A 27903-nucleotide genomic window follows, 5' to 3' on the forward strand; every position below is an offset into this window, starting at 1 on the left:
AACAAATCCTACCGCCGGTACCACGGTGCGATGCAGATGACGTGGCCCAGTGGGTTGGTTGGCTTCCGCGTCGCCGAACGTCGCCGAACGTCGCGATGGCCCGTTCTGGTGCGTCGTGGTCCGGCGGACCGCTGTGCGATGATTCGGCTTCGCTGAGCAGCGCGGCTCAGCAGGAGGCCAGCAGATCGAAGCTGCTGGTAGTAACGGGTCCCGAGCTGCCCGCTGCCAGACGGTGCGATGCCTCTGGTGCGTTGTGGGGCACGGCTCGACGGGTCGCCGGCGGTGCGATGCCGCCGGTCAGCAGGAGGCCAGCAGAGCGCAGCTGCTGGTAATCGGTGGTTCCGGGCAGCCCGCTGCCAAACGGTGCGATGCCGCTGGTGCGTTGTGCAGGCACGGCCCGAACTTCCCACCGTTCCTCCAAAGAACCCGTTCCACTCTCTCCACTCCAACCTTGTTCTCTTCCTCTTCACCTCGCATTAATCGTGTGCAGTTCCCATTCGCTGAACAAGCTACCTCCTCCTCCTCTTCGATTACCCTGTGTTTCTTCTCCATTGGCCACTTCAACATCCTTCTCACCATCCCGTATGCTGATTTTTCGTTTTCTTCATCTTTTCTGACAACATCTTCTTCTGGGGCCAATCCCCCTTCGGGTATGGGCTCTTACCACATGACACTAGATAGTCGTGATGTGGCAGCCCTCGAATGGCCTGCACAGTCACCTGACCTCAATGTCATAGAAAATATCTGGGGTAACATGAGATTGGTTTGGTCCACCGACAGCTCCGTGCCTTCTTAGCGGGCGTGCTGTGCGCGTCCAGGGGGAGTGGGAGCAGCTTAGATAAAGCAACTACTGTCGGTCCCTATACTGCTCCATGCAGAACAGAATGCAAGCTGTGATAAATGGTGTGGGGAACCCACCTGCTACTGAGCTCCGGGTATTTCCAAAAGTGCACTCCACGCGCAAAAGAGACTTCGCACTAATAGAGCGTCAGGGGCCTCAGCAGCAATACAGTTTTTATTCCTATAATTGGTAGCTGTACTTGTGGTTTTTTACACTTGTTGCCTGTGCTTTGCGCTACACGCCGCATGACACGAGAAAGATCTGTAGTGCCGGAAAACCTTCAGCGGAGATTGCTTGACCCATTATAAGGCGTTTCAGCACTGATTAATATATCGTCGTTCAGCCTGCTTAGTAATGCAAGCAATACCTTACAGATAAACAAACACTTGCGTTGTGGACTGAACATATTCTGATTTTTTAACACGAAAGTGTTTTATGCCCGGGTACACCAAGATCTGACAGGCGTCCTATCCGTCACGGAAATGACGTCGCCAGAAAAAGTCCCATTGACGCAGCTGCGCCCGGGTTCGAGCCACGAACGTTCTCGCCGCAACGGCAGAGGCACAGCGCTCTGAACACTGCGCTACGAATTCAAGCCCACGTAGGTCTACGAACGCGCTTTATATCTTTCCCGCTACTTTCTTCATTAAAATGCCACCTAGGAGATGCGAAGCGAAGTAGTTCGTCATGACACTAATGAGGGCCGACAGTTGGCGCCTCGATGCCAGCGTCTTCGTGTACGCGGGACGCGTGTGAATTGAGGCACCCTCCACCAGCTACTGTTTTCGGTTTCGGTTTCGGTTCCGTTTCGTTCGCTGTGGTTACAGTCGGATTTACGCAATGTTCCGGCGCGTGCAATTCAATGTTTAACGTTGATGCGTCTTACGGTGCCATGCCGACGTAATATAAATAGCGATGTGCAAGTTCATATGGACGCTCAATAAATGTTCCTGTGAAGGCATATTTCACTTTCGTGTTTTACCGATTCCTATGAAAGTGGCGTCAACCACATCTTTTTTCTTAGTATTTACAACATTTGTTATCGATTTCCATTATCTCGTTGCTCTCATTCAAAGTCACATCGAGCAATACACGAGTGCCTTCGAGCTAGTCTGAGCATGCGAAGTGAACACTCCAATAAAAAAACTTCCCGCGTCTTCCCGCGAGGGGAACACGAGTAAATGCAGAGCAATGGGGGTCGTTAACGCCGCGTAAAGTCGCGTTAGGGTGGGTAGTTGGGTCGTAGTTGCGTTGGTGTTGGTTTGGGGTAGAGAGAGGAGAGTAAAGTCGCGTTAGGGTGGAGGGAGCGTCAACCTAGGAAGGAAGGAGCAACGCAGTGACTGAAGCACGAGCGACCGCTAGCCGCTTTATATTTGCAGCGCGCGCAGTAGAGGGAGAGCAGTACGGGGGGAGGGGGGGGGGGAGAGCGCGCATGCGCAAGCAGCGCGCGCCCTTCCACGCCCCACCGCGCTGCTATCACGCACCTGTTACGCCGAGACCGCGACGGAACGAACGGGCTGACTACGACGCATGCGCGCGCCAGCTGCTGTTGAGAGAGCGGAGGGAAGGAGGAGAGGCGCACCTGCTGCGGACGCGGAGCTGTGGACGCCGTCCGACGCAGGAAGAGGCGAGGCTAAGAAATGCTCTGCATTTAAAAAAAGAGCCGGACGCCATATCCGGGCATATGGCCATCCGCTTTAGAGAGCACACGCAGGAAACAAATCTTAGCTGCGTGTGCCTCTTTACTTCCAGAGTGCAGTAAAGTCTTGAGAATGACCCTCCGCGGTGGCTCAGTGGTCAGGGTGCTTGGCTATACTGAGCTGGGAGATTCATGTTCGATTCCAGTAGCAGGTGCCGCGTTTCAGTAGATACGAAATGCAAGAGCGAGTGTTTGCTATGCGATATCAGTGCACGTTAAAGAGTCTCGGGTTATCTGGAGCGCTACTCCACGGCGTCTTCATAGGCAAAGTCGTTACAAGACATTATAAGCATGCTGAGCTTTACGCGTGCTTCACAGCAACGCAAGCACGACGGGCTCTCGAGCTTTAGCAGACGACACGAAGCCCCGCCGCCAAGGCCGTGTGCGCATGCGCCGCTTGGCTGCGATGCGTGGCGGCGGCTTGTGCGCTGGCGCTGCGCGGAGCACAGCCACGCTGCGCCGTGCCAAGAGCGGTCGACCGTTGGAACTTTTCCCCCTCTATGTGCCCTGTGTGTGACCGTATGCGCGTGCATATTTTCTTGTCTATCCAAGGTAGTTTTCTGTTTTAAAGACGATAGTCTTTCTTGGGCTACTTAAACCCAGAAATTTTGGTCTGTCTGTATGTCTGTCCGTCTGTCTGTCTGTGACTCGATTCAGCCACCCGGCCAAAGCAAAACAATGCCTGCGCAATAATAGTCATAGCTAAACCTACCCGTCTTGGTCCAGTGGAATGTTCATACTTGTCAACATTGTTGAAGAAGAACAAGACATTACGCAAATATGAGACAACAAATCAATACAGAAGTGATATTTGCAGTGTTCCTTTATAAAAATTCAAACATGCTTGACTTTTGCGAAATTAAATACTTCATCAACTGCAGAAAAAGAATTCACTCCGCCGTCGCCTGCTGTCGCCCGCGCCACTATAGCTTCTGGCGCCATTTTAAGAAATCAACCGGCAACAGTTACGCAAGGTTCCACTAGATAGCTTCCACGTTCTGCTTGCAACGCACGTGGAGTAGGGAAACGCGGTTTTATAAACGTTGAACTAGGGTGCCTCGATTAACGCGCGTCTTCGCCGTACGGCAGCGTTCGCATCGAGACACCCGGTTTGGAGCAGTGGAACGCGGGAAATTTAAAATGATTTAAGCAAACATTTGGCGTCTTTACCTTGGGAGGAGCGCGACGCAAGAGGAACAACATGAGAGGTGAGCGGTAAAGCGAAGGGAGGCATTTACGTCGCAAAAGCCGATAAAGACTATCGTTTTTTGACGTCATTTGCAACGAAAGGAGCAGATACGCGGCCAATTTTTTCGTTATGTTAAACCCCGCTTCGAAACGTTCCTGTTGTCCAGAAAATGTTTATACACGTGGATACATTTTTTTTATTTTCTTGTTTTGTACTGTTTTCCAATTCCGACTGTTCATTGTAGGTCTGGGAAACCTATTAAGAGGATGCCCTTGACACTTGGGCATAATACATCGCTCTTTTGCTCACATTACTATTTCTTTTAATAAGCTTCTGAAGTGTAAAAGCAGGTTGGCCTGCTTGATATGACTAGATCATAAGTGCCGTGAATTAGTACAGCAATCACAGCAATGAAAGTTTCTTTTAAACGCAGGGAATGCCAAAAGAATAAGAACTGGTATCACGCCTCCATTCACTTTCCCGCACTGGGATTTGTAACATCATGAATGTTGAACGGTGGAGCGCGGAATTGTTGAAGCTTGCCTAAGCGATATTCTTGAAACAACACTGAGGCAGGTACGTTCAAGTGTAAAGCCCGGTTCTTTTGCTGGTAATGGCATCTTCAGAAGCCACAAACTTCGGCTACCAAACATTATTAGATAAGTTATAGGGTGCCTCAGGCAACCGGTAGGCTTTGTTTTACATTCGATTTCGTTGAAACGCTTCGCTTTCCGGCGCTATGTATACGCTGTGAGGTACAAAAAATTGCATAGATAATCCGTGCGCTCGGCGGGGAAGGAAAACAGCAGCGCCGGAGGAGGGTTTTAAGAAAGGGCGACAGACGGTAGAACTTTCTGGACGCGCCTTGTAACCTATAAACGTCGCCGCTTTGCCTCAAAGTTTCATTCCAACGTCGCTATGGGTGACGACGCAGTAGGCCTTAGTCGCGGGCGGGAAAGGCCGAGAGAGTACGCCACGACGGAAGGGGTTAGAGCAGCTCGAAATATCGCTCGTCGTAAACGCCGTCGGCAGGAAGCGGCTATAGATGAAGCTATATGGCAGCGGCTCGACGTGAGCAACATGACAGTTCAACGAAAGTTCAACAGCAGAAAAGCAGAGGGTCCAATTAGCCTTTCGCCTTCAGGTTGTTAGACATTTATAAACATCCCCGTAGTTTTTATGTACACATCTAGCAGCAACTTTTAGTTGGTCCCTCCTTTTGTTGTTTGGTTTTTGTTACGATAGCATCTCTGCAGTCGGCGTGCACATGACTGCGTAATACAAAACCTGGAATTTGTGCTCCGCCTAAACATGCGGCCTATGAGGCTAGCCATGGTGAATATATGCGGGTTGATCGAAACCTTAAGAGGTCTGAATTTTATGGCAAAATTTCGCCCCTAACGGAGTTCTTATTGCTGCCTCAAGCAAAACTAGAGCAGCCGCCGCGGTCGGAAATCAAACCTGGCACCACACGCTGATCTGCAGGACTGTTTAGCCACTAATACATCGTGTTAGGCCATATCACGTGAATGGCTGGCAGTGGAATGAGATGACGAAAAAATGGGGATGAAAATGTGCACGATTTTACTGCAAACAGCAACATGAAGGTGCCAGTGAAATGTTATTTTAGGCTATTTAGTTTTCGGTACGAAATCGCAGACGCTTACCCGTTGCGGCCGCGACGGAGGCAGAAAAAAGGGCCACAGCACCAATTGTTTGCTGAAATAAAATGATTCAAAATTTAGGCCGACGTGAAGGGTTAATTTTCGCAGAAATTACGAAATTCCGCTTCGAAGAAACTTAATTTCTGGAAGAAAGGCTTTTTGTCATAGACGAGATGCCACGCACATGCACGCTCTGCAAGCGCAGGGCACAAATTGAGGTTACCAAACATCAGTAGCGATAGCGTACTAGGCGAACCTGAATTACCCTTAATGGCGTCTTCGCCACAACGCACCAGAATGACCAATCGAAGTGACCTAGTGAGCAAATACGACGAATAACATATCCGTGCACTACATTTAAATAAAAAAGGCATCTGCGCCGGTACATTGCGTAATTCAAAACGCCGTTCACGCCCTGTGTGTTGTCCCTGCGCACATGCGCTCTTCTTAGTCAAATGATATGTTGAGCTTCGGAATATTTCTTCTAATGCTTACGCACTACTGGGCGATGCCCACTCGATATATTATAAAATTTGTTTTCTTCTTTTCATCAAGTCCGAAACAAGCCCTGGTTGCTTTCGGTTCGAGGACTCGCAAAAGTTAGGATAGCTAAATCTAACTTCAAAAAACCTTAGCACGTTTTTGCGGTGGGCCGACACAGAAAATGCATAACCATAGTGCCCTGGACTACAGAAATAACTTTAAAACCACTTTCATAGGCGAGTGTCGCAGGCCTTTTGCGGCTTGTTCACTTACGCTGAGGAATAGGTAGATAGCGCAGGCTCCGAGACCGACCTTGTTCCCGTACCGCAATCGGAGGTACTGCAAAAAATAAAACACATGCAGGTAACAAAGACATTTCGCTGTTCGGTATAATGGAAGTTTAAGGCGCCAGTGTTACGAGTTGGCTTTGAGGGTTTCCTGATAGGGGAGGCTTTCTGCATATTTTAAACCCCTTCGTGTGCTTCAGTGTGCATCTAAGATTCACCCCACGGGCAGGGATCCGTTATTACTATCAAGTAAAAGAGACAAGGGCGTCCTATACGCATTCTTCCCGAACAAAATGTACATTTTACAGCGAAAGAGGAAGAGACACAGAGAGAGAGAGAGAATAGAATAAACGTGTCGTTACAGTATTCTCAGTTCAAGTGCTTTTCTGTTTAGGCCAGGTGGGTCCTAATGTGTTGCCCTAGACGTGGCCGTGCTAGGAGTCTCGGTTTTTGTGAGAGGGAATCCCTTTAACGTCAGATTTTGGCGCCACAGTCCCGTTACAGCATAAGTAAACCATTGCTTAACCAAACCAATGAACAAAATTTAAGCATCGTTGAACAGAAAAAGTCTGTTTTTGCCGCCAGGGTAAAATGTGGTGACCATTGATAACTGATTAAATGCTGGTTCAGCCAAGCCCGTCATTTCACAGCGGGCTGGCCAATCCCACAGTAGGTATGTGCGGATCAAGCCGCGAGGGATTGGCGCGTATATATGATTCACCCGCTACTCAGCGAGTTGTGAGACAGGGGTCGGCAACCTTCTGAGGTGGAGGGTGAGTTGCACGAAGCCGACACGGCGGAGGGCCGGGCGGCGAATCGAGTTGCAGGGCTTTGCAGGCAAAAAGAAAAAAAATCAACGAATTGACAATGATATTTGACAATCATCGGCAATAATCTGGCTAAATGTAAAGATGGGAGCAATACCAACTGGAAGCGATTAATTCTCTGTTCTTGTCGCCCGTCTAACCATATTTGAGGTCGAAACCGGCGTGTCGGCCTTCAAATAGGAAGGCACCTGATGAGGGGTGTGGGTTCTGACGAAGCGCTGGGGGCCGCATAATACTGCCCCGCGGACCGCAGGTTGCCGACCCCTATTGTGATATGTAAGATTTTTATTCACAACGGGTGGGGGGGGGGGGCGCTCTGGGCCATGTAAGGAGAGGAGGGATGTAGCTTGAGTTCATATTTTAGATGCGGAGCATCTGATTCACTCGCCTTGTCCCTCCGGCGTCGTCGTCGTCTTCGGCGGCGTTGTCCGCCCCTCCCCCATTCTCCTCGCCGCGCCAGCTGCGCTCTCCGCCACTCACCCCCCCTCCCCTCCGATAGCTAACACCTCTCGCGAGGGGCATTGGATTGGATTGGATTGGATTGGCTTGGATTGGATTGACTTGGCTTGGCTTGGCTTGGCTTGGATTGGGTTGGATTGGATTGGATTGGATTAAAATGGATTGTGTTGGATTGTGTTGCGTCATAGCCGCGGTACGTTGCGTCATAGCCGCGGCAGACGCGCTGGGGCCGGCGCATGTGCAGTACTGTCTCTTCCGCGGTTTCCTCTCCTTCGGGCGCGCTGCGCATATAACCGGTGTGCCGTTCTCCGGCGAAGCAACATCCACGCTTGGCTCAAACACCTAGAGTCCACGCCGCTTTACAAGTACGCCAACGTCGTCATCGACTGGGACCGGCTTACGCAGTCCCCTCAACGTTATGCGCGGTATAAAACGCGGTCCCTTCGCCGCTCCGCCTATGCGTCGCATCTACACAGGGGTTCCCGCGAGGGGAGGTGGGAGATTTTTTGTTGGAGACTGAGTTATCGGCCTCGAAAGGGGTTCATTGTAGACTTCGACCGGCGATCCGCAGGGCGACACCGTGTTTCCATGTGAGTACAAGCCCGGCACTACCTTTGTACATCAACCGGCATCTTCTGGTTCGCTTTAAAAACTGTAGCCATGCCCTTGCATTGCGAAAGGGGCCCTCAGCCTAGTTTCCGTATCCACAGGCGTACTGTTGTGCCATAGCACCATGCACAAGTTCTCTTGGCTGCTGAGGTGAGATGCCGCAAGGATCGGCCGAGCTGAATCTCGCCGTGCTGTCCAACGGCCCGCGGCTGACTTGCCCGGGCCTGCCTTGGACCTGCCGGAGCGGCACCGATGCACTGGGCCTGCAGGAGGCCAAACCGACTTCCGGGTAGTATTTCCGGGTAGTACAAAGCTGCGGGGGTCCCACGAGATCCCGTGTTTACAGAAGCAAAATGAGTTCGGTACTCCCGATTGTTATGCGACGTGGTCTCTAGCCCGTCCCCGGCGCGTCCGACCTCTTCCGGCGATCAATCTGGCAGAAGGGAAAAAAAAAGCTTTGCAGCGGTAAATACGTTCACGGCGTTGCGGAAACTGCTGAGATGGTGACGGCGTTCTGCCTTCGCGGGTTCTCCGGTGGTCGTATGAAGTGAACTTTGAAATGAGAGCTTTTTGTTTAAACTAATACACTTGGTGAAAAAAACTTTTCAACAACCGCTGATGAAAAAAAAAAAAAGAGTGACGCAATCGGCAAAGATCGTGTGTAAAACTCAACGAGTCCGGCGGACTGCGCAGGCTCGTCTGCGGGGCACCACGCTTTTGCGCACCTGTACACTTATGTGTGCACTTTCGTTAAACACTGCTGGTTTGCGCCGCCATTACGAATACGTGGTGCAGCGCTGGCTTGCCTTTTTATTGTATCGTGACTCAGTGACAAAATACAGTGATCGTCATAAACGGGAAATCCGTTTTGTGATTTCGAAAGTAGGGGCTATAGAGCGAAGCACTCAGGCAAACTATGTGGCCGTTCTAACTACCTTGTTTGCTCCCACTTTATCTAATAAAGCTCTTTCCTCATATATTCCCAGTTCACAACGTTTAGAGGTGGGGGGCTGAGTTGCATGAAGCCGTCACGACGGAGGGCCGGACGGCAAATCGGGTGGTAGGGGGGGGGGGTGTTAAGGCAAACAGAAATAATGAAATAATTCAGCGAATTGCCAATAACGTTTCACAATAATTCAGAATCTGGCTGAGTGTGAAGATGGGGCACAATGCAACTGTAAGGGATCAATTTTTCTGTTCTGGTCTCCCGTCTAACCCCATTTGAGGTCAAAACTGGCGTGTCGGCCCAGAGATAGTGACAGGAGAGGCGGGGATTCTGACGTCGTGTTGGGGGCCGAATAATATTGCCCCACGGGCCTTATGCGGCCCGCGGGCCGTAGGTTGGTGACCCATCAACTAGAAGATAACGAACGCAGTCAGTGAGTGACGATCGTATGTAAATATCTGGGCCGCGCACCATGTATGCGGCTGTGTTATGTTATGTAAACATAGAAGTACAGATCTAAGCAGGCAACGGATGTGCGATTTGGTGCTTGTTTCACGTCGTTTAATTGCGCTAAATTTGTTTATTTGATGCTAACGCCTCACCTTGTACCCGCTAGTATAACATAACATAACAAAACTTTATTACAGAACGTGGACGCGTCGGTCAGCATGGGGAAGAAAGCAAGGTTGGGGGGGGGGGGGGGGGGGGGACTTTAAAGGTTACATTCGGCGGTCGACGCCTGAGGAGCGCGCGAACTCCCACAGAGAAAGCAGCGTCTGCCGTGCAGTGGCGGGTTGCAGCGGGGTTGTCCACTCCACAAGCCGCTGGACGCCGGGCGGCGTAGTGGTCATCACACCAGACGCCTATTCTGGAGGTCATGGGTTCGGATCCCACCCGGCGGGAATTTTTTTCTCCACTTTCTTTCTGTCTTTCCAAATTCCTTATCTGTTTCAATGACCTACTACATCCTCCCTTTGCTTTCCGAGGTTTTCTTGACTGCTAACCCTTGTATATATATATATATATATATATATATATATATATATATATATATATATATATATATATATATATATATATATATATATATATATATATATATATATATATATATATATATATATATATATATATATATATATATATATATATATATATGTTGTAGCGTTGATTATGGACGCGATTGATGTAATTGTCACCGGCAACCATGCAAGGACAATTCCCCGTTGGGGATATTCGGCTTGGTGCACGCCCGACGACGAGGAGGCAGAAGCATCGCTTGGGCACGGGCCGATCGAGTATCGCGTCGGACATAGCTTGCTGAGCACGAAGAACTAACTGCTCGTTAGCGGTCCAATAAACCACGCTTCAGTTTGGTGGAGTGTGCGGGTTCGTTCCCAGCGTGACTCTGCCTTCGCATCGCAAGACTCCGATACCACATCCTGGAGTTACGGAGCAGACGGCTACAGCCCGTGATGCAGCTGAACACCGACCGGGACATGGCACCTTCCTCACTGCAGCCCATCATGTGTTCGGGTGTGCTTCGGCAGCGAGACCCCCCTAACTTCGATGGAACGGATGACAACGACGTGGAGGAGTGGCTGTCGCAGTACGAGCGAGTGAGTACGCACAACAGATGGGACGATCGCATGAAGCTTAATGACGTTGAGTTTCATTTGGACCACCTAGCGAAGAAGTGGTTCCACAACAACGCAGCCACCATGGCTACCTGGGCTGAATTCAAAAACCGCATTGTCGAGGTCTTCGGCCGTCCCGCCGTGCGGAAGCTTCTTGCTGAGCAGCGTCTCCGCACACGAGCACAGCGTCCTGGAGAGACCTTCACCAGTTATATCGAGGATGTTGTGGACCTATGCAACCGTGTCGATTCAGCTATGGCGGAAGCAGAGAACATTAAGCACCTGATGAAAGGAATCGATGATGATGCTTTCCAGATGCTGTTAGCGAAAGATCTGCGAACCGTTGCTGACATTATCACCCAGTGCCGAAGCTACGAAGAACTCCGCAGACAGAGGGCGCTTACCCGGAGCTCTTCTGTCCAGGGAGAGCCGCTGTCGAGCTTGACGGAGGCGGGGGCCGACGCATCCTTGATGCGGCAGCTTCAACAGTTTGTTCGCGAAGAAGTCGCTCGGCAAGTGTCACTTCTTACCCTGGAGCCTGGATCAACGATGCCACCGTCTGTTGCTGGCCCATCTCCTCGATACGGAGTGCCTCCGCAGCCTACCGAAGTGACTCCTTCCGTTGTCTCGCCGACGCTTCCAGCGCTTCGCCGCATGATCAAGGAACAGGTGGCTGAGGCACTGCCACCCACTCTGTATTATGCGCCCCTCACGTATGTCGAAGCCATGGGGAGACCGGTACAGCCAGCTGGGACGTCTTTTCGGGCCATGCCGCCAACCCCGCCACGCTCTGCGGTACACAAGAATCCGCCACCGGGGAATCCGTGGCGCACGGCTGATAATCGCCCCATCTGTTTCGCCTGCCGACTTCCACGCCATGTGGCCCGTTACTGCCGCCGCCGCGTGTCCGCAATGAATGATGACGTTAGCCACACTTTTGGCTCTCCACACGGGTCTTCGCAGCTAATGACCGACGTGCCACCCAGGTCGCCGTTACCTGCCTCCGGTTACAACGATTTCAGCCGTCGTGACGCCGATAGCCGCCGTTCAAGCTCCCCACGTCGCCGCTCACTATCGCCTATGCGACGTCGTTCAAGCCCAACTGAACAGGAAAACTAGCCGCCGCAGTTCCGGAGGCAAGAGCTGCGCGACTTTCGAACTGTAAAAGGCCTACAAATGTAATCGACGTATCTGTTGAGGGTGTACGCACAGTCGCACTAGTCGACACAGGCGCAGCCGTTTCCGTCATTACCGCCGATATTTGCCGCTCGCTTAGAAAAGTTACGACGCCACTGCCGCAATTTTCGTTATGTACCGCAACTGCGCAACGTGTAAAACCTTTGGCAGCCTGCACGGCGCGTGTCACAATCCAGGACGTCGTGTACCCCGTCGAGTTCCTCGTGCTGCCATCCTGCTCCCAAGACGTCATTTTAGGCTGGGACTTTTTATCTCGCAATCGCGCAATAATCGACTGTGCGCGTGCACAAGTAGAATTTGATTCTCCGTTGGACGCACCTTACGCCGACCTTCAGTCCACTGCCCCTGCAAAGCTCACCGTGGCTCACGACACGGACATTCCTCCACGCTCGGCTGCTCTCGTACCGCTCTGCTGCTCTTCCATTCCCGACGCACCTGTTGTTTTTACGCCGTCGCCCTTATTTGTCCACCGAAAATCGCTGTCCCTGCCATTCGCCCTACTGACAGTTCATGCTGGCACGAGCGCCATAGTAGTCAACAATGAGTCCTTGGAGCCCCTTCGTCTCCTGCACGGTGAGGTCCTTGGCTGCGTCGAAGTTGTTGAGCCACAGCTTGTCACCGCCGTACCAGACGACTTTTCGTCATGGGTTCCAGTGGCTGGACTGAGTCCTGCCCCGTCAGCACCAGACCTGTCGCCTCCGGACATTGGCGCTTCGATCGATCCTACCCTCAGATCAGACCAACGAGTGAGGCTCCTCGCTCTGCTATATCGGTTCCGCTCTTCTTTTGACGGCGCAAAGGCACCACTGGGCTGAACATCTGCAGTTGCTCACTCCATCGACACCGGATCGCATGCACCACTGCGCCAACGACCGTACCGTGTGTCGCCGAAGGAGCGCAGCACTATTGACGAAGAAGTGAACGATATGCTCAAGCGGGGAGTAATTCGGCCCTCCAACAGTCCCTGGGCGTCTCCCGTGGTGCTTGTAACGAAAAAGGACGGTTCCATCCGCTTTTGCGTAGATTATCGCCGTCTGAACAGCATAACGCGGAAGGATGTCTATCCTTTACCACGGATTGACGATGCCCTTGACAGTTTACAAGGCGCCGAGTTTTTTTCTTCCCTTGATCTGCGGTCTGGATATTGGCAGGTACCCATGGCGGAGGCCTATCGCGCGAAAACGGCGTTCATCACTCCTGACGGCCTGTATGAATTTAACGTCATGCCGTTTGGCCTGTGCAACGCTTCTGCCACGTTCGAGAGGATGATGGACACCATTTTGCGCGGCCTGAAGTGGAAAACGTGTCTATGTTATCTCGATGACATAGTCGTTTTTTCTCCCGACTTCGACACTCATTTGAGGCGCCTGGAGTAGGTTTTGACTTGCCTTGCCAAAGCCAAATTGCAGCTCAACATGAAGAAATGCCACTTTGCGGCGCGAAAGTTGACCATACTGGGCCACGTTGTGTCGAAGGAGGGAATTCTTCCCGACGCCACCAAACTTCGCGCGGTCGCCAAGTTCCCTAAACCGACCACCATGAAGGCTCTACGGAGCTTTATTGGACTATGTTCGTATTTCCGCCGCTTCATTCGCAACTTTGCCGCCATAATTGCGCCCTTGACGGCGCTTCTCGGCAAGGAAAGTGGTATTGGCGCTTGGTCGAGGGATTGCGATGAAGCGTTCGCAAAGTTACGGCGACTCCTTACTTCCCCGCCTATTCTGCGACACTTTGACCCGACCGCGCCAACAGAAATCCACACGGATGCCAGCGGCGTCGGAATCGGTGCAGTGCTTGCCCAACGAAAAGCTGGTTTTGACGATTATGTCGTCGCTTATGCCAGTCGTACGCTCACAAAAGCTGAGTTAAATTATTCGGTCACGGAAAAGGAGTGCTAGGCCATCGTATGGGCGCTTGCAAAATTTCGACCATATTTGTACGGTCGTCCTTTTGACGTTGTGACGGACCACCACGCATTGTGTTGGTTGTAGTCGCTCAAAGACCCGTCTGGCCGCCTTGGTCGCTGGGCTCTGCGACTTCAAGAGCATGACATCCGTGTGCTGTACCGTTCCGGCCGGAAGCATTCAGACGCTGACGCTCTGTCCCGCTCCCCCCTACCGGCGGAAGACTCGTGTTCCGTTTCTGTTGATGCCGGCCTGTCGTCCCTCGACATCACGGACATGCCAGCCGAGCAGCGCAAGGACCCCTGGATTGCTTCGCTTATTGACTTTCTCTCTGGCGTGCCCTCTGCTCAAGAATCGCGTGCGCTGCGCCGCCAAGCTGCCCACTTTGCAGTCCGCGACGAAATGCTGTTCAGGCGCAACTACCAATCAGGAGGTCGCAAATGGTTACTGGTAATACCTCGCCATTTGCGCACGGGCATATGCGCATCCTTCCACGCTGACCCCAGCTGCGCTCACGCCGGTGTGTCAAAAACGTATGAGCGGCTTCGCCTACGGCATTACTGGCGGGGAATGTACACGTTCGTCCGCAAGTACATCCGGTCATGCATCAACTGTCAGCGGCGCAAATGCCCTCCTACTCCCGCGGCGGGCCCGCTGCAGCCATTGCCGTGCCCAGAAAGACCGTTCGATCGCATTGGAATAGACCTTTACGGTCGCCTTCCGTGCACAGCTGCTGGCAACCGTTGGGTCATTGTGGCAGTGGATCACCTTACGCGCTATGCAGAAACCGCTGCTCTAGCAACTGCCACGGCACGTGACGTCGCGTCCTTCCTGATACGCCGCTTCATACTTCGCCATGGTGCCCCTCGAGAGCTGCTCAGTGACCGAGGTCGCGTCTTCCTGTCGGAAGTCATCGAAGCCCTCCTGCGGGAATGTCGAATTGTTCACCGAACTACGTCGTCTTACCACCCGCAGACGAATGGTCTCACAGAACGATTTAACCGCACCTTGAGTGATAGGCTTTCGATGTACGTGGCGTCGGACCATTCGGACTGGGACGTGATACTTCCCTTTGTCACGTACGCCTACAACACGGCCACGCAGACGACGACGGGATTCTCACCTTTTTTCCTGCTCTACGGACGGGAGCCGGCATGCACTCTTGACACAATTTTGCCGTATCGCCCAGATCAGACCGAGTTCGCACCCATTTCGGAAATAGTCAAGCATGCCGAAGAGTGCCGTCAGCTCGCCCGCTCGCTCACATCTGAACACCAGCAACACCAGAAGCATAATCTCGACGCTTCCACCGCGGCTCCCACCTATAAGCCTAATTCACTTGTCTGGCTTTGGGTCCCATGCCCTACACCCGGTCTCTCACCGAAGCTTGTTGCAAAATATCATGGACCCTACAGAGTCGTCAAGCAAACTTCAGCAGTGAATTACCTCATCGAACCGGTTGCGTCCGCACCCGACCGTCGACACCGTGGACGCGAGATAGTTCACGCCAACCGGCTGAAAGAGTATTACGATCCTGTGGTCTCCTCGGCACCTTGAGTCGCCAGGATGGCTCCTTTTCCACCGGGGGCGAATATTGTAGCGTTGATTATGGACGCGATTGATGTAATTGTCACAGGCAACCATGCAAGGACAATTCCCCGTTGGGGATATTCGGCTTGGTGCACGCCCGACGACGAGGAGGCAGAAGCATCGCTTGGGCACGGGCCGATCGAGTATCGCGTCGGACATAGCTTGCTGAGCACGAAGAACCTCGGCTTCTCCGCAGCTCTAACTGCTCGTTAGTGGTCCAATCAACCACGCTTCAATATATATATATATATATATATATATATATATATATATATATATATATATATATATATATATTATAAGTAAAGAGTCAGATACACAGCAAGAACAGAACAATAACAAACAATGTTTACTTACGTAGCGGCAACGGGACTTGCCTTCATCAGAGTACAGTTACATGATGTTACATGAATATCATGTAACTTTACTCTGATGAAGGCAAGTCCCGTTGCCGCTACGTAAGTAAACATTGTTTGTTATTGTTCTTGCTGTGTATCCGACTCTTTACTTATACTATTTTTGCGCGCTTTGTGAGTTTATCTTTCTCTAGATATATATATATATATATATATATATATATATATATATATATATATATATATATATATATATATATATATATATATATATATATATATATATATATATATATATATATATATATATATATATATATATATATATATATATATATATATATATATATATATTAAATTAGAGTCATCATGAAAACCATAACAAACCCGCCGCGGTAGCTCAGTGGCTAAGGCGTTGCGCTGCTGAGCACGAGGTCAAGGGTTCGATTCCCGGCCGTGGCGGCCGCTTTTCTGATGGAGGGAAAAAGCAAAAACGCCCGTGTGTACGAGATTTCGGCGCACGTTAAAGGTGCGCTTTTGACCCCAGGTGGTCAAAACTAATCCGGAGCCCTCCACTACGGCGCGCCTTATCGCCTGCGTTGCGTCGGCGCGTTAATCCCCCACAATCAATCAATGAAAAACATAACAATATTTAATACGACGTTTCGGCTGGGATCCAGCCTTTTTCAAGTGAAGTACCTTGTACTTCACTTGAAAAAGGCTGGATCCCAGCTGAAACGTCGTATTAAATATTGTTATGTTTTTCGTGGTGACTCTAATTTAATATACTATTCAGCCGCCAAGCCCTGTGCTGTTATATATATATATATATATATATATATATATATATATATATATATATATATATATATATATAGAAAGAAATGCCGGCAGTCCACAACGCCAAAGAAGGCATAGGGGAATGGTTAGAATATTTTTTTTACCGTTAGTGACGTTACATTTTTTTTATTATTATTATTAATTACGTGAGAAAAAAGAGAAACACGCGCCCAGAGTGGGGACCGAACCCACGCCTTTTGATTATATCTCGAATGCCTTACCAATGCGGCTATCTGGGCGACTGTGTCCTCCTTCACTTTCTGGGGTATTTATATTTACTACAACTGTATCTGACGCTTGAGGGTGGTAGCCAGCGCCACTCAGACTACACGGGGAGAAGGGGACCTTCTTTTCAACCCCCGGGGCGTGACGCGAAAGTCTACAGCCTGTCATAAGTGGGTAACTGGCGGGAAACCCTCTTATGCTACCTTGGCATCATGGCTGCCAGAACCGAGGCCCTCGGTAAGCTTTCGCACGATAATAGGGTTTGGAAATGAGGGGCTCGTTAGGAAATACAGAAAGAAATGCCGGCAGTTTACAACGCCAAAGAAGGCATAGGGGAATGGTTAGAATATTTTTTTTACCGTTAGTGACGTTACATTTATTATTATTATTATTATTATTATTATTATTAATTACGTGAGAAAGAAAGAAAAACACGCGCCCAGAGTGGGGACCGAACCCACGCCTTTCGATTACATCTCGAATGCTTTACCAATTCGGCTATCTTGGCGACTGTGTCCTCCTGTGGAAAAGACGACGAGGAAAAGGCGGGCGTGCAGACTGAGCGGAATCAGCTATGGCCGCATGTAAATAGTATGAATAGATCGTTCCTAATCGTTCGTTGTTCGTGTCCTGCCGTTGCGTAACATGTTTGGTGGAGGGTGCGGCGTCGTCATCCCCATCCTGGCCCCAGCTTCGCAGCGTCACGGCTGCGACGCAATCCTCGTTGGTACGCTGGACACGTCTGCAAGCCCCAGCCCCGCCGCGGCCAGCTCTAGACCAGGATCCGCCGCCTCGTGTCCCCAGCCCGTCACTGACGATGATGTCAAGTCGAGACCAGCCGATCATACCCAGACGAGACCTGGAAGCCATGCCGCTTCCCCAGACCCATCGTGCGGCGCTGTTTCCAGTGCCCTCATCGGTTCGCCGTGGCCTTGTGGGCGCCGATGTTGGGGGGACCAGTCTTCACCTACCCAATCATCATCTTCCGCGGCGGCAAGGACTTCACTCTTTATACTCATCTCATCTAATCCTCACCGCAAGTGTCGACGTCCACTTTTCCGGCTGCACGTCGAAGTCATCGTGCTCGCTGCTGGCTACTTCAGACTTATTCTACGCGACGGGAGAAGCTTGGCCGCTATGAAATGGAGGCACTGGGGCAACAGCTTGTCGACCACGAGCTGCCGGGAGCTGCCCAATCGAGAGGCCTTAGTAACCAGGCGGAACGTCGCACAGGCATCCCCAGTCGCACAGCACCCGTCTTCTACGATGGGGCTCAGCCCATCAGCAACCGCGTGAACCATTGCAGCCTGCACTCGAGTGCCGCTGATCACAGACCCTCGCAGGCGGAATGAATCAACGACCCCTCCTTCATACCTTGTCACTGTGGCCTCGACCGGCACGGTCGTCTTTGCCGGGTAGTAGTGTGACGGGACAAATAGACAATGCCCCATGGTGCCATAGCCCGGCGTCGAAGACGACGAGGAAAAGCCGGGCGTGCAGACTGAGCGGACTCGGCCATGGCCGCTCGTAAATAGTGTAAATAGATCGTTCTTAATCGTTCATTGTGCGTGTCCTGCCACCGCAGGTGTTCATCGGGAGGTGTTCATTGATTTTTGTTTGTTTAAGTACGTTTCTTTGGATTAATGAGTTAGAAGACAAACGTGCTGCTCGGAGAGGACCAGAGCCCATGACCTTCCGAATGCGCATCAGATTCTGTAGCAGCTAGGCAACCGGGAGGTTGTGCTCCCCTCCACTTCTTATGATATTGATGTGAGTCTAATTGTATCCAACACTTGAGGGTGATAGCTTGCGGCACTCCGACAACGCGGGGTGAAGGAGACCTTTTTGACACCGGGGCCGTGGCTGCAGCGTCTGCGATGCGTCGGGAGCGCGTAACTAGCGTATGACCCGTTCATGCTAACTATGGCGCCAAGCAGCTTGAACTGAAGCCCTCGCTATGCGCCTAGCGAATGAGAATTGGGACTGGGGATCCCTGGAATGAACAGGAAAAAGAAAACCATAAGTCCGGAACGTCAAGGAAGGCGCAGGAGGAAGTGTAAATTACATTTCGTGTTGAGGTACGTTTATTTTTCCAATGTTTAAAAGGCAGAAAGAACGAGAGAAAAAGAAAGAAGGGAAGAGAAAGGGAAAAGAAAGAGAAATAAAGCAAACAGGAGAGAAAAAAAGAAAGAAATTAAGAAATAAGGCAAAGAAAGAAAAAAAGAAAGACAGAGGCTGGAGGAAACCATGCAGCGAAGCAAGCTGATGCACGGTCAATTTTTTCCCCCACACCACGCATATGAGCAACACTCGCAAAGGAGACGGCGAAAGACAAGGACTAAAACAAAATTGGTTGCAAAATTCAGTCCACACTATTTTAGTAAGTCGCCACTAAGTGCAATCTGAATCTTCGAATGTTCATCTTCCCCATCGTGGTGTACGATCGCAGCATCAGATTCCTTTCTATGTGCTATTATTACGTTCAACTCTATGGAACAGCGGAAACCGGGTCATGGTGCAGACCAGCTGATATAGGGTACACGTTCGCTGATATTTCCGGCCCGGTGCGTGCACCTATGCGGTTGCGCTGGTTTCGCGCATAGGTCAAACACATCAAACCTGGGAAGCGACCCTGCTCATTTTCGTGGCAAGTGTGGAGTCATCTTCAACCCCGCTTTGCGTTAGAACAAACGGGGGAAAGTCAGCCCTTGGTCACAGCGGAAAGCATATTCGCGATTATATCAAGATGGCGGCTAGGGAGAAGGGCAGAATGAAGTTAATGATGGGGTCACCGCTTCAGCCATTGTGGTAAATGAGTGGAAGTCATGCCCTTTTAAGACGGGCAGATTGTTGTCACTCTGTCAGCACAGTGAAAGTGGTGAGCTTCCTTGCGAACAGAATCAGTCTTCCATCGCATTACACCGTTCTACGGCAATCTCAGCTGCAAGGGTGAAAATTGTATCTATAGCACTTCGAAACAAGACATTTCGCAGGTGTTTGTCGTAGGCTTTGCAGTGGTGCTCTTGCATAGAAGCCAGGCATTTATTTTCTGGTAGCACTAACCGGAGACTTCCGGTATCTTCAGCAAGGCCTTGTTATGGACATTGACCCCATAAAACCGCACTTGGACTGAAAAAAATCCACGTGGTTGCTGATTCATCGAAATGGCAGGGAATGGGCTCATTGGCAGCACTTCCCGGAAAAGCGTGAGTACGCTGACGCTGAAGCCTACGTACTCAGAAGCTCAGTATTTTTTTGTTGGAACACGAGACATTATGGAAAGGTGAAAAGGAGCATTAACAGTTACAGTGATGAAGGTGGGTTGCTTCAAAACGCCTCAAAGTTTACTGACTACAGAGGCTTTTGCGCATTTCTGCCGCAACGGCTTTTTGAAGCATTTTTGTTTGCAATAAATGATTGTTGTGAGTCTTACATAATACGATCAAGAATGTTTCGTTCGTGAGAAAGCACTGACATGGCTTTTTTTTAAACATAGCTGAAACAATCTCTTCCTATGCGTATACAAACTAAGGTTTCGCAAGAGCACAGTTCGTTAAAACCGGAGTACAGGGGGATAAAAGAAATACGAACAGAGCACACAGCCTCCGACGCATGCCGCACCGTATACGGCTGCACTGTCAGTAAACTGCGCGCATGCGTAGCTCTTTCAGAGCGTTTGAGAGTGTGGCCTACTGTTAGGGGAAATGCTTGATGAAAAAGTGACACCGGTCATTTATTTTGATGCGTTTTTTTATGCTCTGTTGCCACTGAGCATCCTCTTATCTACTACATTCACGAGCCAAGTGCTCAGCAGGCTGATTGCAGCTATCATGATGCCCACGGAGTAATGATGCCCTTAACCGATCATCCTGCTCGATTTTTGATTTGATTGTGGGGTTTAACGCGCCGACGCAACGCAGGCGATGAGGCGCGCCGTAGTGGAGGGCTCCGGATTAATTTTGACCACCTGGGGATCTTTAACATGCGCCGAAATCTCGTACACACGGGCGTTTTTGCTTTTCGCCTCCATCAGAAAAGCGGCCGCCGCGGCCGGGAATCGAACCCGCGACCTCGTGCTCAGCAGCGCAACGCCTTAGCCACTGAGCTACCGCGGCGGGTCGATCATCCTGCTCAGTGGCGACGCAACGTGAAAAGGCGCCTCAAAATAAACAACCGATGTCGCTTCTTGATCAAGCATTTCCCATAAATGTAGGCCACACTCTCAAACGCTCTTGAAGAAGTGCGCACGCGCGCAGTTACTGATTTTGCAGCCAGATTGTGCAGCATGCGTCGGAGGCAGTGCGCTCCGTTGTTCGCATTTCTTTTAATCCTGCCTGTACGTGCTTGACAGAGTGCAATTTATTTATTTTTTAAATGCAGAGCATTTCTTAGGCTCGCCTCTTCCTGCGTCGGACGGTGTCAACAGCTCCGCGTCCGCAGCAGGTGCGCCTCTCCTCCTTCCCTCCTATCTCTCAACAGCAGCTGGCGCGCGCATGCGTCGTAGTCAGCCCGTTCGCTCCGTCGCGGTCTCGGCGTAACAGGTGCGTGATAGCAGCGCGGTGGGGCGTGGAAGGGCGCGCGCTGCTTGCGCATGCGCGCTCTCCCCCCCGTACTGCTCTCCCTCTACTGCGCGCGCTGCAAATATAAAGCGTCTAGCGGTCGCTCGTGCTTCAGTCACCGCGTTGCTCCTTCCTTCCTTGGTTGACGCTCGCCCCCACGTTTACTCGTGTCTGCTACTCCAGCATCACGGAAGAAGCGATGGAAGCAACACTGCCTTCAACCAGTACTGAGGCCCCAATGCTCTGCATTTACTCGTGTTCCCCTCGCGGGAAGGCGCGGGAATTTTGCTTTAATAATGAGCCTGAATGCTTGCCGTCAACTTTAATGTGCCCCGTGAGTCAGCCTAAAATATTAAAAATACTCTATCGTATAGTTGAGCTGAATAACAAAAAAGAAATGTGCGCAATTAACTTTCCATGCCGTATTTATGAAGCTTGACATTCTACTAAATTTGTGAATATAGAATAACGTTATTTTCTAAAAATGGTTCCTACACGTCTACAGAACGGTTCAGTATTCGCGAAAAGTGAAGTTTTTCCACATTTCACCTCAAGCTCTTGACGCCTTATTTCGTGAGTACTATAATTTGTTATCAACTCCTCGGATAGGCTTCTTAGATGTCTGACGATGCAATATTGAAATGATAACACTGTAACCATTCTTGTTGCTAGTGTGCCTGCGAAACGCTTACTTTTCCTGCAGATCTGTAACCTCTTTCAACCGGCGGTTAAGTTATCGAATAACCTAATTGGGAAAGTGCTCGAGCATTGGAGAATAGAAAGCGTAGCTTGTGAGCAGCCTCAACTGACGCTTTAATTAGGGGCGTGCACTTGGCCCCCTTGCGTAAGACAGGTATATGACGAACGCACGTGCACAGACTAAAAATAAAAGTGGCGGTAGACTATCCCATGACAAAACCGTCGAGTGCATAAAATGCGAAAATGGAGAATCTGAGCGAGAAAGCCTGCAAGCAAGGAAAGCAAGCATCAAGCATGCATGCCGACCTTCCTTGTACGGTGTGGTGAGAGGCTTTTATAGAATATGGTGTTATATCCTGCGTGGGTATGTTTCTTGTGTGCGCATGTGGGCAAAGGCCCGTGGAAGTTTTGTTGCCTTTACGTTGAGGTCCGTCTGGCCTTTAGATTCTCGGCTGATTGTCCATTTTAACACGGTGCTGTGGTTACTGGCTGTAAGTTCGGTGTTCGTGCGCGCCGAAAGCTCCCCGCGGGGAACTTTATCGCGCAGGCGTGCCGCAGTCGTCGCATTAACCACTGCGCAACGTGATAGCGTGATAGCGGCCGCCGCAATACTCGAGACGAGCGTGCACATGCGCTCAGTATATATAGGAGAGCCCTTCACGCGGGAGCTCGCATCGTCGTGCAGATGCGCTCAGTATCATACAAGAGACCTCGAGCGCAACGTCTTCCCAGTTCTCGACATGGCCCGGCCGCGGATTGTTCTCATGGACGAGGAAGAGGCCGCGAATCGAAAGGCAGGGCGTGCTACTGAAACTAACTATGCGTCCGTCAATGCTCACCTATAGCAGCTTCGCGATTGAAGTTTTGCGCATGCATGCAAGCTTTCCTAGATTTTTGATATGCTCGATAGGTGCGAATGGACATGGGGTATTATGGTAGTTTTGTACATTTTATGTTTATTTTGTCTATCTAGCAGTATCCCGCCACCTTTGCCGTTGCTGGTTCCAGCTGAGGATGACTATGAAAACCATGGAGAAACATTTTTTCTCCTGATGGGCTTACCGACAGCTCAAAAACCTTGTTTACAAAATTTCGCAAGTGTACACGTAGAGCAGAAAATGAGCCGCGGTCAAGTTTTCATGGCTGCTTCTTTAGAACAGCAGTAAGATCTGAGTGGGATCCCCAGTAGTGATAACAACGTTCTATTTCACAAAAATAATTTGGAGGTGGATTTAATACTGATCAACCCGTTGCATGCTGTGGTCCTCTAAAATGTGGTCCTCTAGCGCGAATTCGTTACCCGCGTCTATACCGCTTAAAGTACCTTTCAAAGAAAGCTCTTAGAGGCTAGCCCATCTTGCTAACGGTATTCGGGTGATTTATATTGAAGGGAAGCAAACGAAATATATACCCAGTCCATACAGCGACAATGACTTCAGATGTCCTGTGATGCATGACCGGAAGCTGATTTATATATTCCGTTTTGCGCTCCGGGAAAACGCTCATTGTTTAAAGAGGTTAACTGGCTATCACTAGATTTATACAGTTCCATACAGAGAGTGTTCCTTCTTTTTGACTAAAACAACAAATGCGAAGACACCCACCAGCAATTTTTTGTCAATTGAGATTTGCCAGGAAAAACAAACACTGATTTAAAAAGTTGCCTTCCCTGCAGTCCTTTCAGAGGAGAAGGGCATTTTTAGGAACAGGGTTGCTTCTTTTGATATCTTAGCTCTCTACGTCTGATGCGGTAAGTAAGCTGGGCGTCCTTGGTAGCTTAAAGCGCTACGGATCAGTTGTAGACCTCCGCGAGTACTACGCTGCTGTTAGTATAAAAGGGCACAAAACACTCACTTAGAATAAACTCGCCCTATGTGCTTGGGTACAGCATCACATGGTTTCATACGATGTGCAAGTTGTGAATTCAAATCTTAAGCTTGGTCTTACCGGTCCGTGTTAAGACGGCAAGAACGTTTTTGAGGTGCGGAGTACCTTAGGACAGCACAATGCCCGTCCGCGTCTGTGCGAATAACATTTACCATTGCAAAAACTCACACAGGCACCGGCAGGGTTTGAGCCTGTGTCTGGTATACCAGACAAAGTTAGTGTCAGTCGTCTTACCCATTCGGCTACGACCGTGAGTTAGTATGCGAGAGTCAAACGGCTTACTCCCTCGCCTGTAACGGTGCGGAGTACCTTAGTAGGACCTCGCAATGTCCGTCCGCGTCTATCCGTGCGCACACCACCATCAAGCGAAAATCAAGCGAAATTCCATTTGAGCCCTGAATTGCAGTTTCATTTAGGGAATGATCAAGGTGCAACTCACGGCTCAAATCGAATGACGGTCGGGGCGCAAATCGGATGACACTTGGGGCGCAGCTTGGATGTCATTTCAAGTCCCCGTACTCCGCACCCTCGCCATCATCCACGGAGTGGGGATGCTGCAATTTTTTAAGCCATTTCTTTCTAAAACTGACCGCATAAATCTAGTGACTCGTGAATTTGCGATATTAATTCGGCAGTTTGCGGCAATGTTCCCTTTTGGAGTCCTGGAAATATCAGTCTTTTCGTAAACCAATCACTGCACGCCGGAAGTTTAGTGAGCAGGGGCAAAAAATTATTAGGAATGCTTGTGTTCGTTACAAGGTTAATTCTTCGTTTATAAATACTAAGGCCACAGCCATTCTTCTAGATCAGCGTGCTCGTGGCATACTGTACACCATAGTTCACTGTACTGTCATTGTACAGAAAAATATGAAAAAAAAGACCCTGATTGCATGGTTTGTTTTGACGCAAACCAAATTATAGCAGACTGAGGTAAAATAATACAGTCTGGCAATAATGCTCTCTAAATAAACTTGGAGCGTGCCATTACTTAACATCTACGAACCACTCTGTCAGAGTAAGAAGTTTCAATTTAAATCTTAATGTTCGCATTTATTTTACCCATGGCTTTACATATTTTACGTTATTGAAATTGGCTTGAGTAAAACCATTTCAAATAATGGAAAATTTAACCAAAAGGAATGCTGACACAAATTTTTTTCCTAAAGCATACATCCCGAAAAACATTCCCGGATTTCAGAGAAAAGAAACACTGAAGGTGCAGATCTCTCTCGATTGAGCAGTCGCCAAGTTAGACAATAGGCCAGAATTCCGTGCCCTAATCCGCGTATCATTACAAAAAATTCAGAACATTGACTTCCTTGTTATGTAGACGAGCCCGAACTTTACAGTGCTTCACCCGAAGCGAAAGGCTACGATAACCGAAGTACAGCTGGTGTCAATTAGCGCGCACCAGCATAATGTTCGGGTATTTCAGTATCACAGGCCATTGTCTCATTGTTACAAACACTGCATCGTTCGTCTTTGCAGGTGAGCCGCCTTACAAACAGTGATGTTAGTAGGGTGACTGACCGGCGGGGTAAATATTTTAGAGTTCCAAGCAATGTTGCTTCAGTTAACGATGTCAGATGCCATGACACATGTCGCACTTATCTTCTTTGGTCAATCCCGTCTGGACAAAGACGACAACGACAATTGATTGATCTTCTTGGCCAATCGCGCATTGACGACGACTACAACAATAACGCTAAATTTTTTTTAGCACAAACTGCAACGTTTTAAAGCGAATCTTTTTACCTCTACCCCCCAAGGGTTCTGTCGCGGTCGTTGGTGTCAACTGAAAACTCCCGCAAACAAATAAAAGAAGTTACTGGCACCGCCAGGAATCGAACATGGAATGAATAGAGAAACGGAGTGAGAGGCCGTTGTCTTACCGACTGAGCTACGAGCCCACACGGAGACGTGGAAGACAGACGGTGCACTCACCGAGCACATCTGCGTGTTTATCCCCTGCGTTGTGGCTGAATTTCAAGTGATAGCGTCACGTGACTTCTCGCGCCGCTGTGCGCTCCGCCCACGCCACGTCTAGCAGCCGTGCGCGCGCCTTGCGCATGCGCTAGGAGTTAAAAAAGTTAAAGAAAGCTGACACCAACGCATGGCATCTTTCTTCTCCTCCGTCTCTGCCGCCAATCTCGTCGCCTTTGTCGGCGGCGGCAGAGACAGAGGAGAAGTGAGATCGTCTAACATCGGGTTTGGGTTTGAGCTTTCTTTAATTTGATAAAAAAGAGTTTCCACTCATGTTCGTCACCAATACAACTTAACCAACCACCGTTCATGAATCATGCATTCATTTAACCTTAGCGAAGACTGCCTCTATGAAGTAATAACGGGTGTGGTCAACTGCTTTGAATTGTCTCTTGTTTCACTCTTTTAGAGCCACGTGTGGGAATTCAAGTGACGTCGCATGGGTAATCGTTGTGGGTGTCGTTTACAGCTTCGCTTTCCAACCACCTTCACAGGGTGGATTGGCGCGCATTTTTTAAAGAATACTACGTTCTCATAGCGAGTATAATGAGCTAGGTTAGAGCTAACCAAAAAATGGCAGCATCTCCACTCCGTGGATGATGGCGAGGGTGCGGAGTACGGGTACTCGAAATGACATCCAAGTTGCGTCCCGAGTGACACTCACGGCTCAAATCGAATTTCGCTTGATTTTCGCTTGATGGTGGTGTGCGCACGGGTGGACGCGGACGGACATTGGGAGGTCCTAAGGTACTCCGCACCGTTACAGGCGTGGGAGTAAGCCGTTTGACTGTCGGGTACTTACTCACGGTCGTAGCACGATGGGTAAGACGACTGACACTAACCCTGTCTGGTCTACCAGACACAGGCTCAAATCCTGCCGGTGCCTGTGTGATTTTTTGCGATTGTAAATGCTATGCGCCCGTACGCCGACGGACATTCTGCGGTCCTAAGGTACTCCGCATCTAATGAAGTCGTAGTCGTTTCCTTGGCGCTGAAAAAGGTGGGTCACCCATTACATGTGAATGTAGGTCATTTCACAGCTGGAAGTATTTTACTTGTGTGAGAGGCTGTTATTTGTGCGTGCGCATATACAGCATCACGGGTTCTTGTACTAGGCGGAACAATGCTCTGAATAATCGAAGACTGTCTTCCTACTTCTGAGGGGGTGGGATGGGGCAAATGTTTGCGTTCATGAGTGTGATGAACAGTACCGGGATGGCATCTTTCCTTAGAATGAGGCGCACATCGTATTAATATATAAAACACCAGCTGCGTACGCGAGATTCATTGGGAGCTTGTGCAGGAGCACAACTTTTCAATAGCCTTCAATGGTTTTGTTCTTGGATGCAGTGCTTTGCACGGAGGTTATATCGAATAGGATGACATCCAGATTGACAGACTTTGTGACGTATGAATGTACGTACGGACAAATATTCCCTGGAACCAGGCACACAAAACGTTGTGTGATAAAATTTTTTGCTGCCGCAAACTCCTTAACACTCCTCACTGTCTCTCTGGCCTTGCCTTAGCTTCTGTACATTAGCCGGATGGTCTGTCGAGCAGGGTTGGATTATGGTGCTGGGACATTCGACGTACGTCTTACGAACGCACGGAGAAATTTTCTCTGAGAACAAACATACATCGTATTCTGTGATGAAGAAACCACTAACAAATGGGCAGATGGGTCATCCCTCTGAGGGAAAATCCAAGTAGCCCTGGGGTAACGGAAGAACTAATTCACGGTCTCCTGAACTGAATGGCAGAACGACAGGGTGCTACGACAGAAGGTAAAGTTTGAAAGGGCAACAAAACCTTGGGATTTTGAACATTCAACAAGAGGATGCCAGAGGGAGCGAGAGTCAACCATGCCGCTAACTCTCACTCGCTCTGAATGCAACATTTCAGGGCTGAGTTGTAAGTACATTGTTTCACACCAGCAAGATACCATGGTATGGGGCGGAGACATGTATGAGCTAACCTACTTCAACATAAACGATACAACGTCGCTATAGGCAGATCATC

At 49.8% G+C, this 27903-nt stretch overlaps 2 protein-coding genes across 4 annotated transcripts in view; one reads left to right on the forward strand and one right to left on the reverse strand.

Annotated features, from left to right (window-relative positions):
• LOC144152907 (zinc finger CCHC domain-containing protein 24-like) overlaps positions 1–27903 on the forward strand; it is a 349875-nt gene that overhangs the window by 311660 nt on the left and 10312 nt on the right. The window lies entirely within an intron of this gene.
• Positions 1–27903, reverse strand: part of LOC144152870 (sodium-coupled monocarboxylate transporter 2-like) — an 85657-nt gene that overhangs the window by 56734 nt on the left and 1020 nt on the right. For both annotated transcript variants that reach the window (XM_077684397.1, XM_077684387.1), the window contains exons 2-3: positions 6150–6215; positions 5397–5448 (exon numbers count right to left, since the gene is read on the reverse strand). In XM_077684397.1, the coding sequence (XP_077540523.1) occupies positions 5397–5448; positions 6150–6215 (118 nt within the window). The remainder of the gene's footprint in view (positions 1–5396; positions 5449–6149; positions 6216–27903) is intronic.

Source organism: Haemaphysalis longicornis, unplaced genomic scaffold, assembly GCF_048455015.1.
Source record: "Haemaphysalis longicornis isolate Haplotype H1 unplaced genomic scaffold, Haemaphysalis longicornis Haplotype H1 scaffold_1, whole genome shotgun sequence".
NCBI lineage: Eukaryota > Metazoa > Arthropoda > Arachnida > Ixodida > Ixodidae > Haemaphysalis > Haemaphysalis longicornis.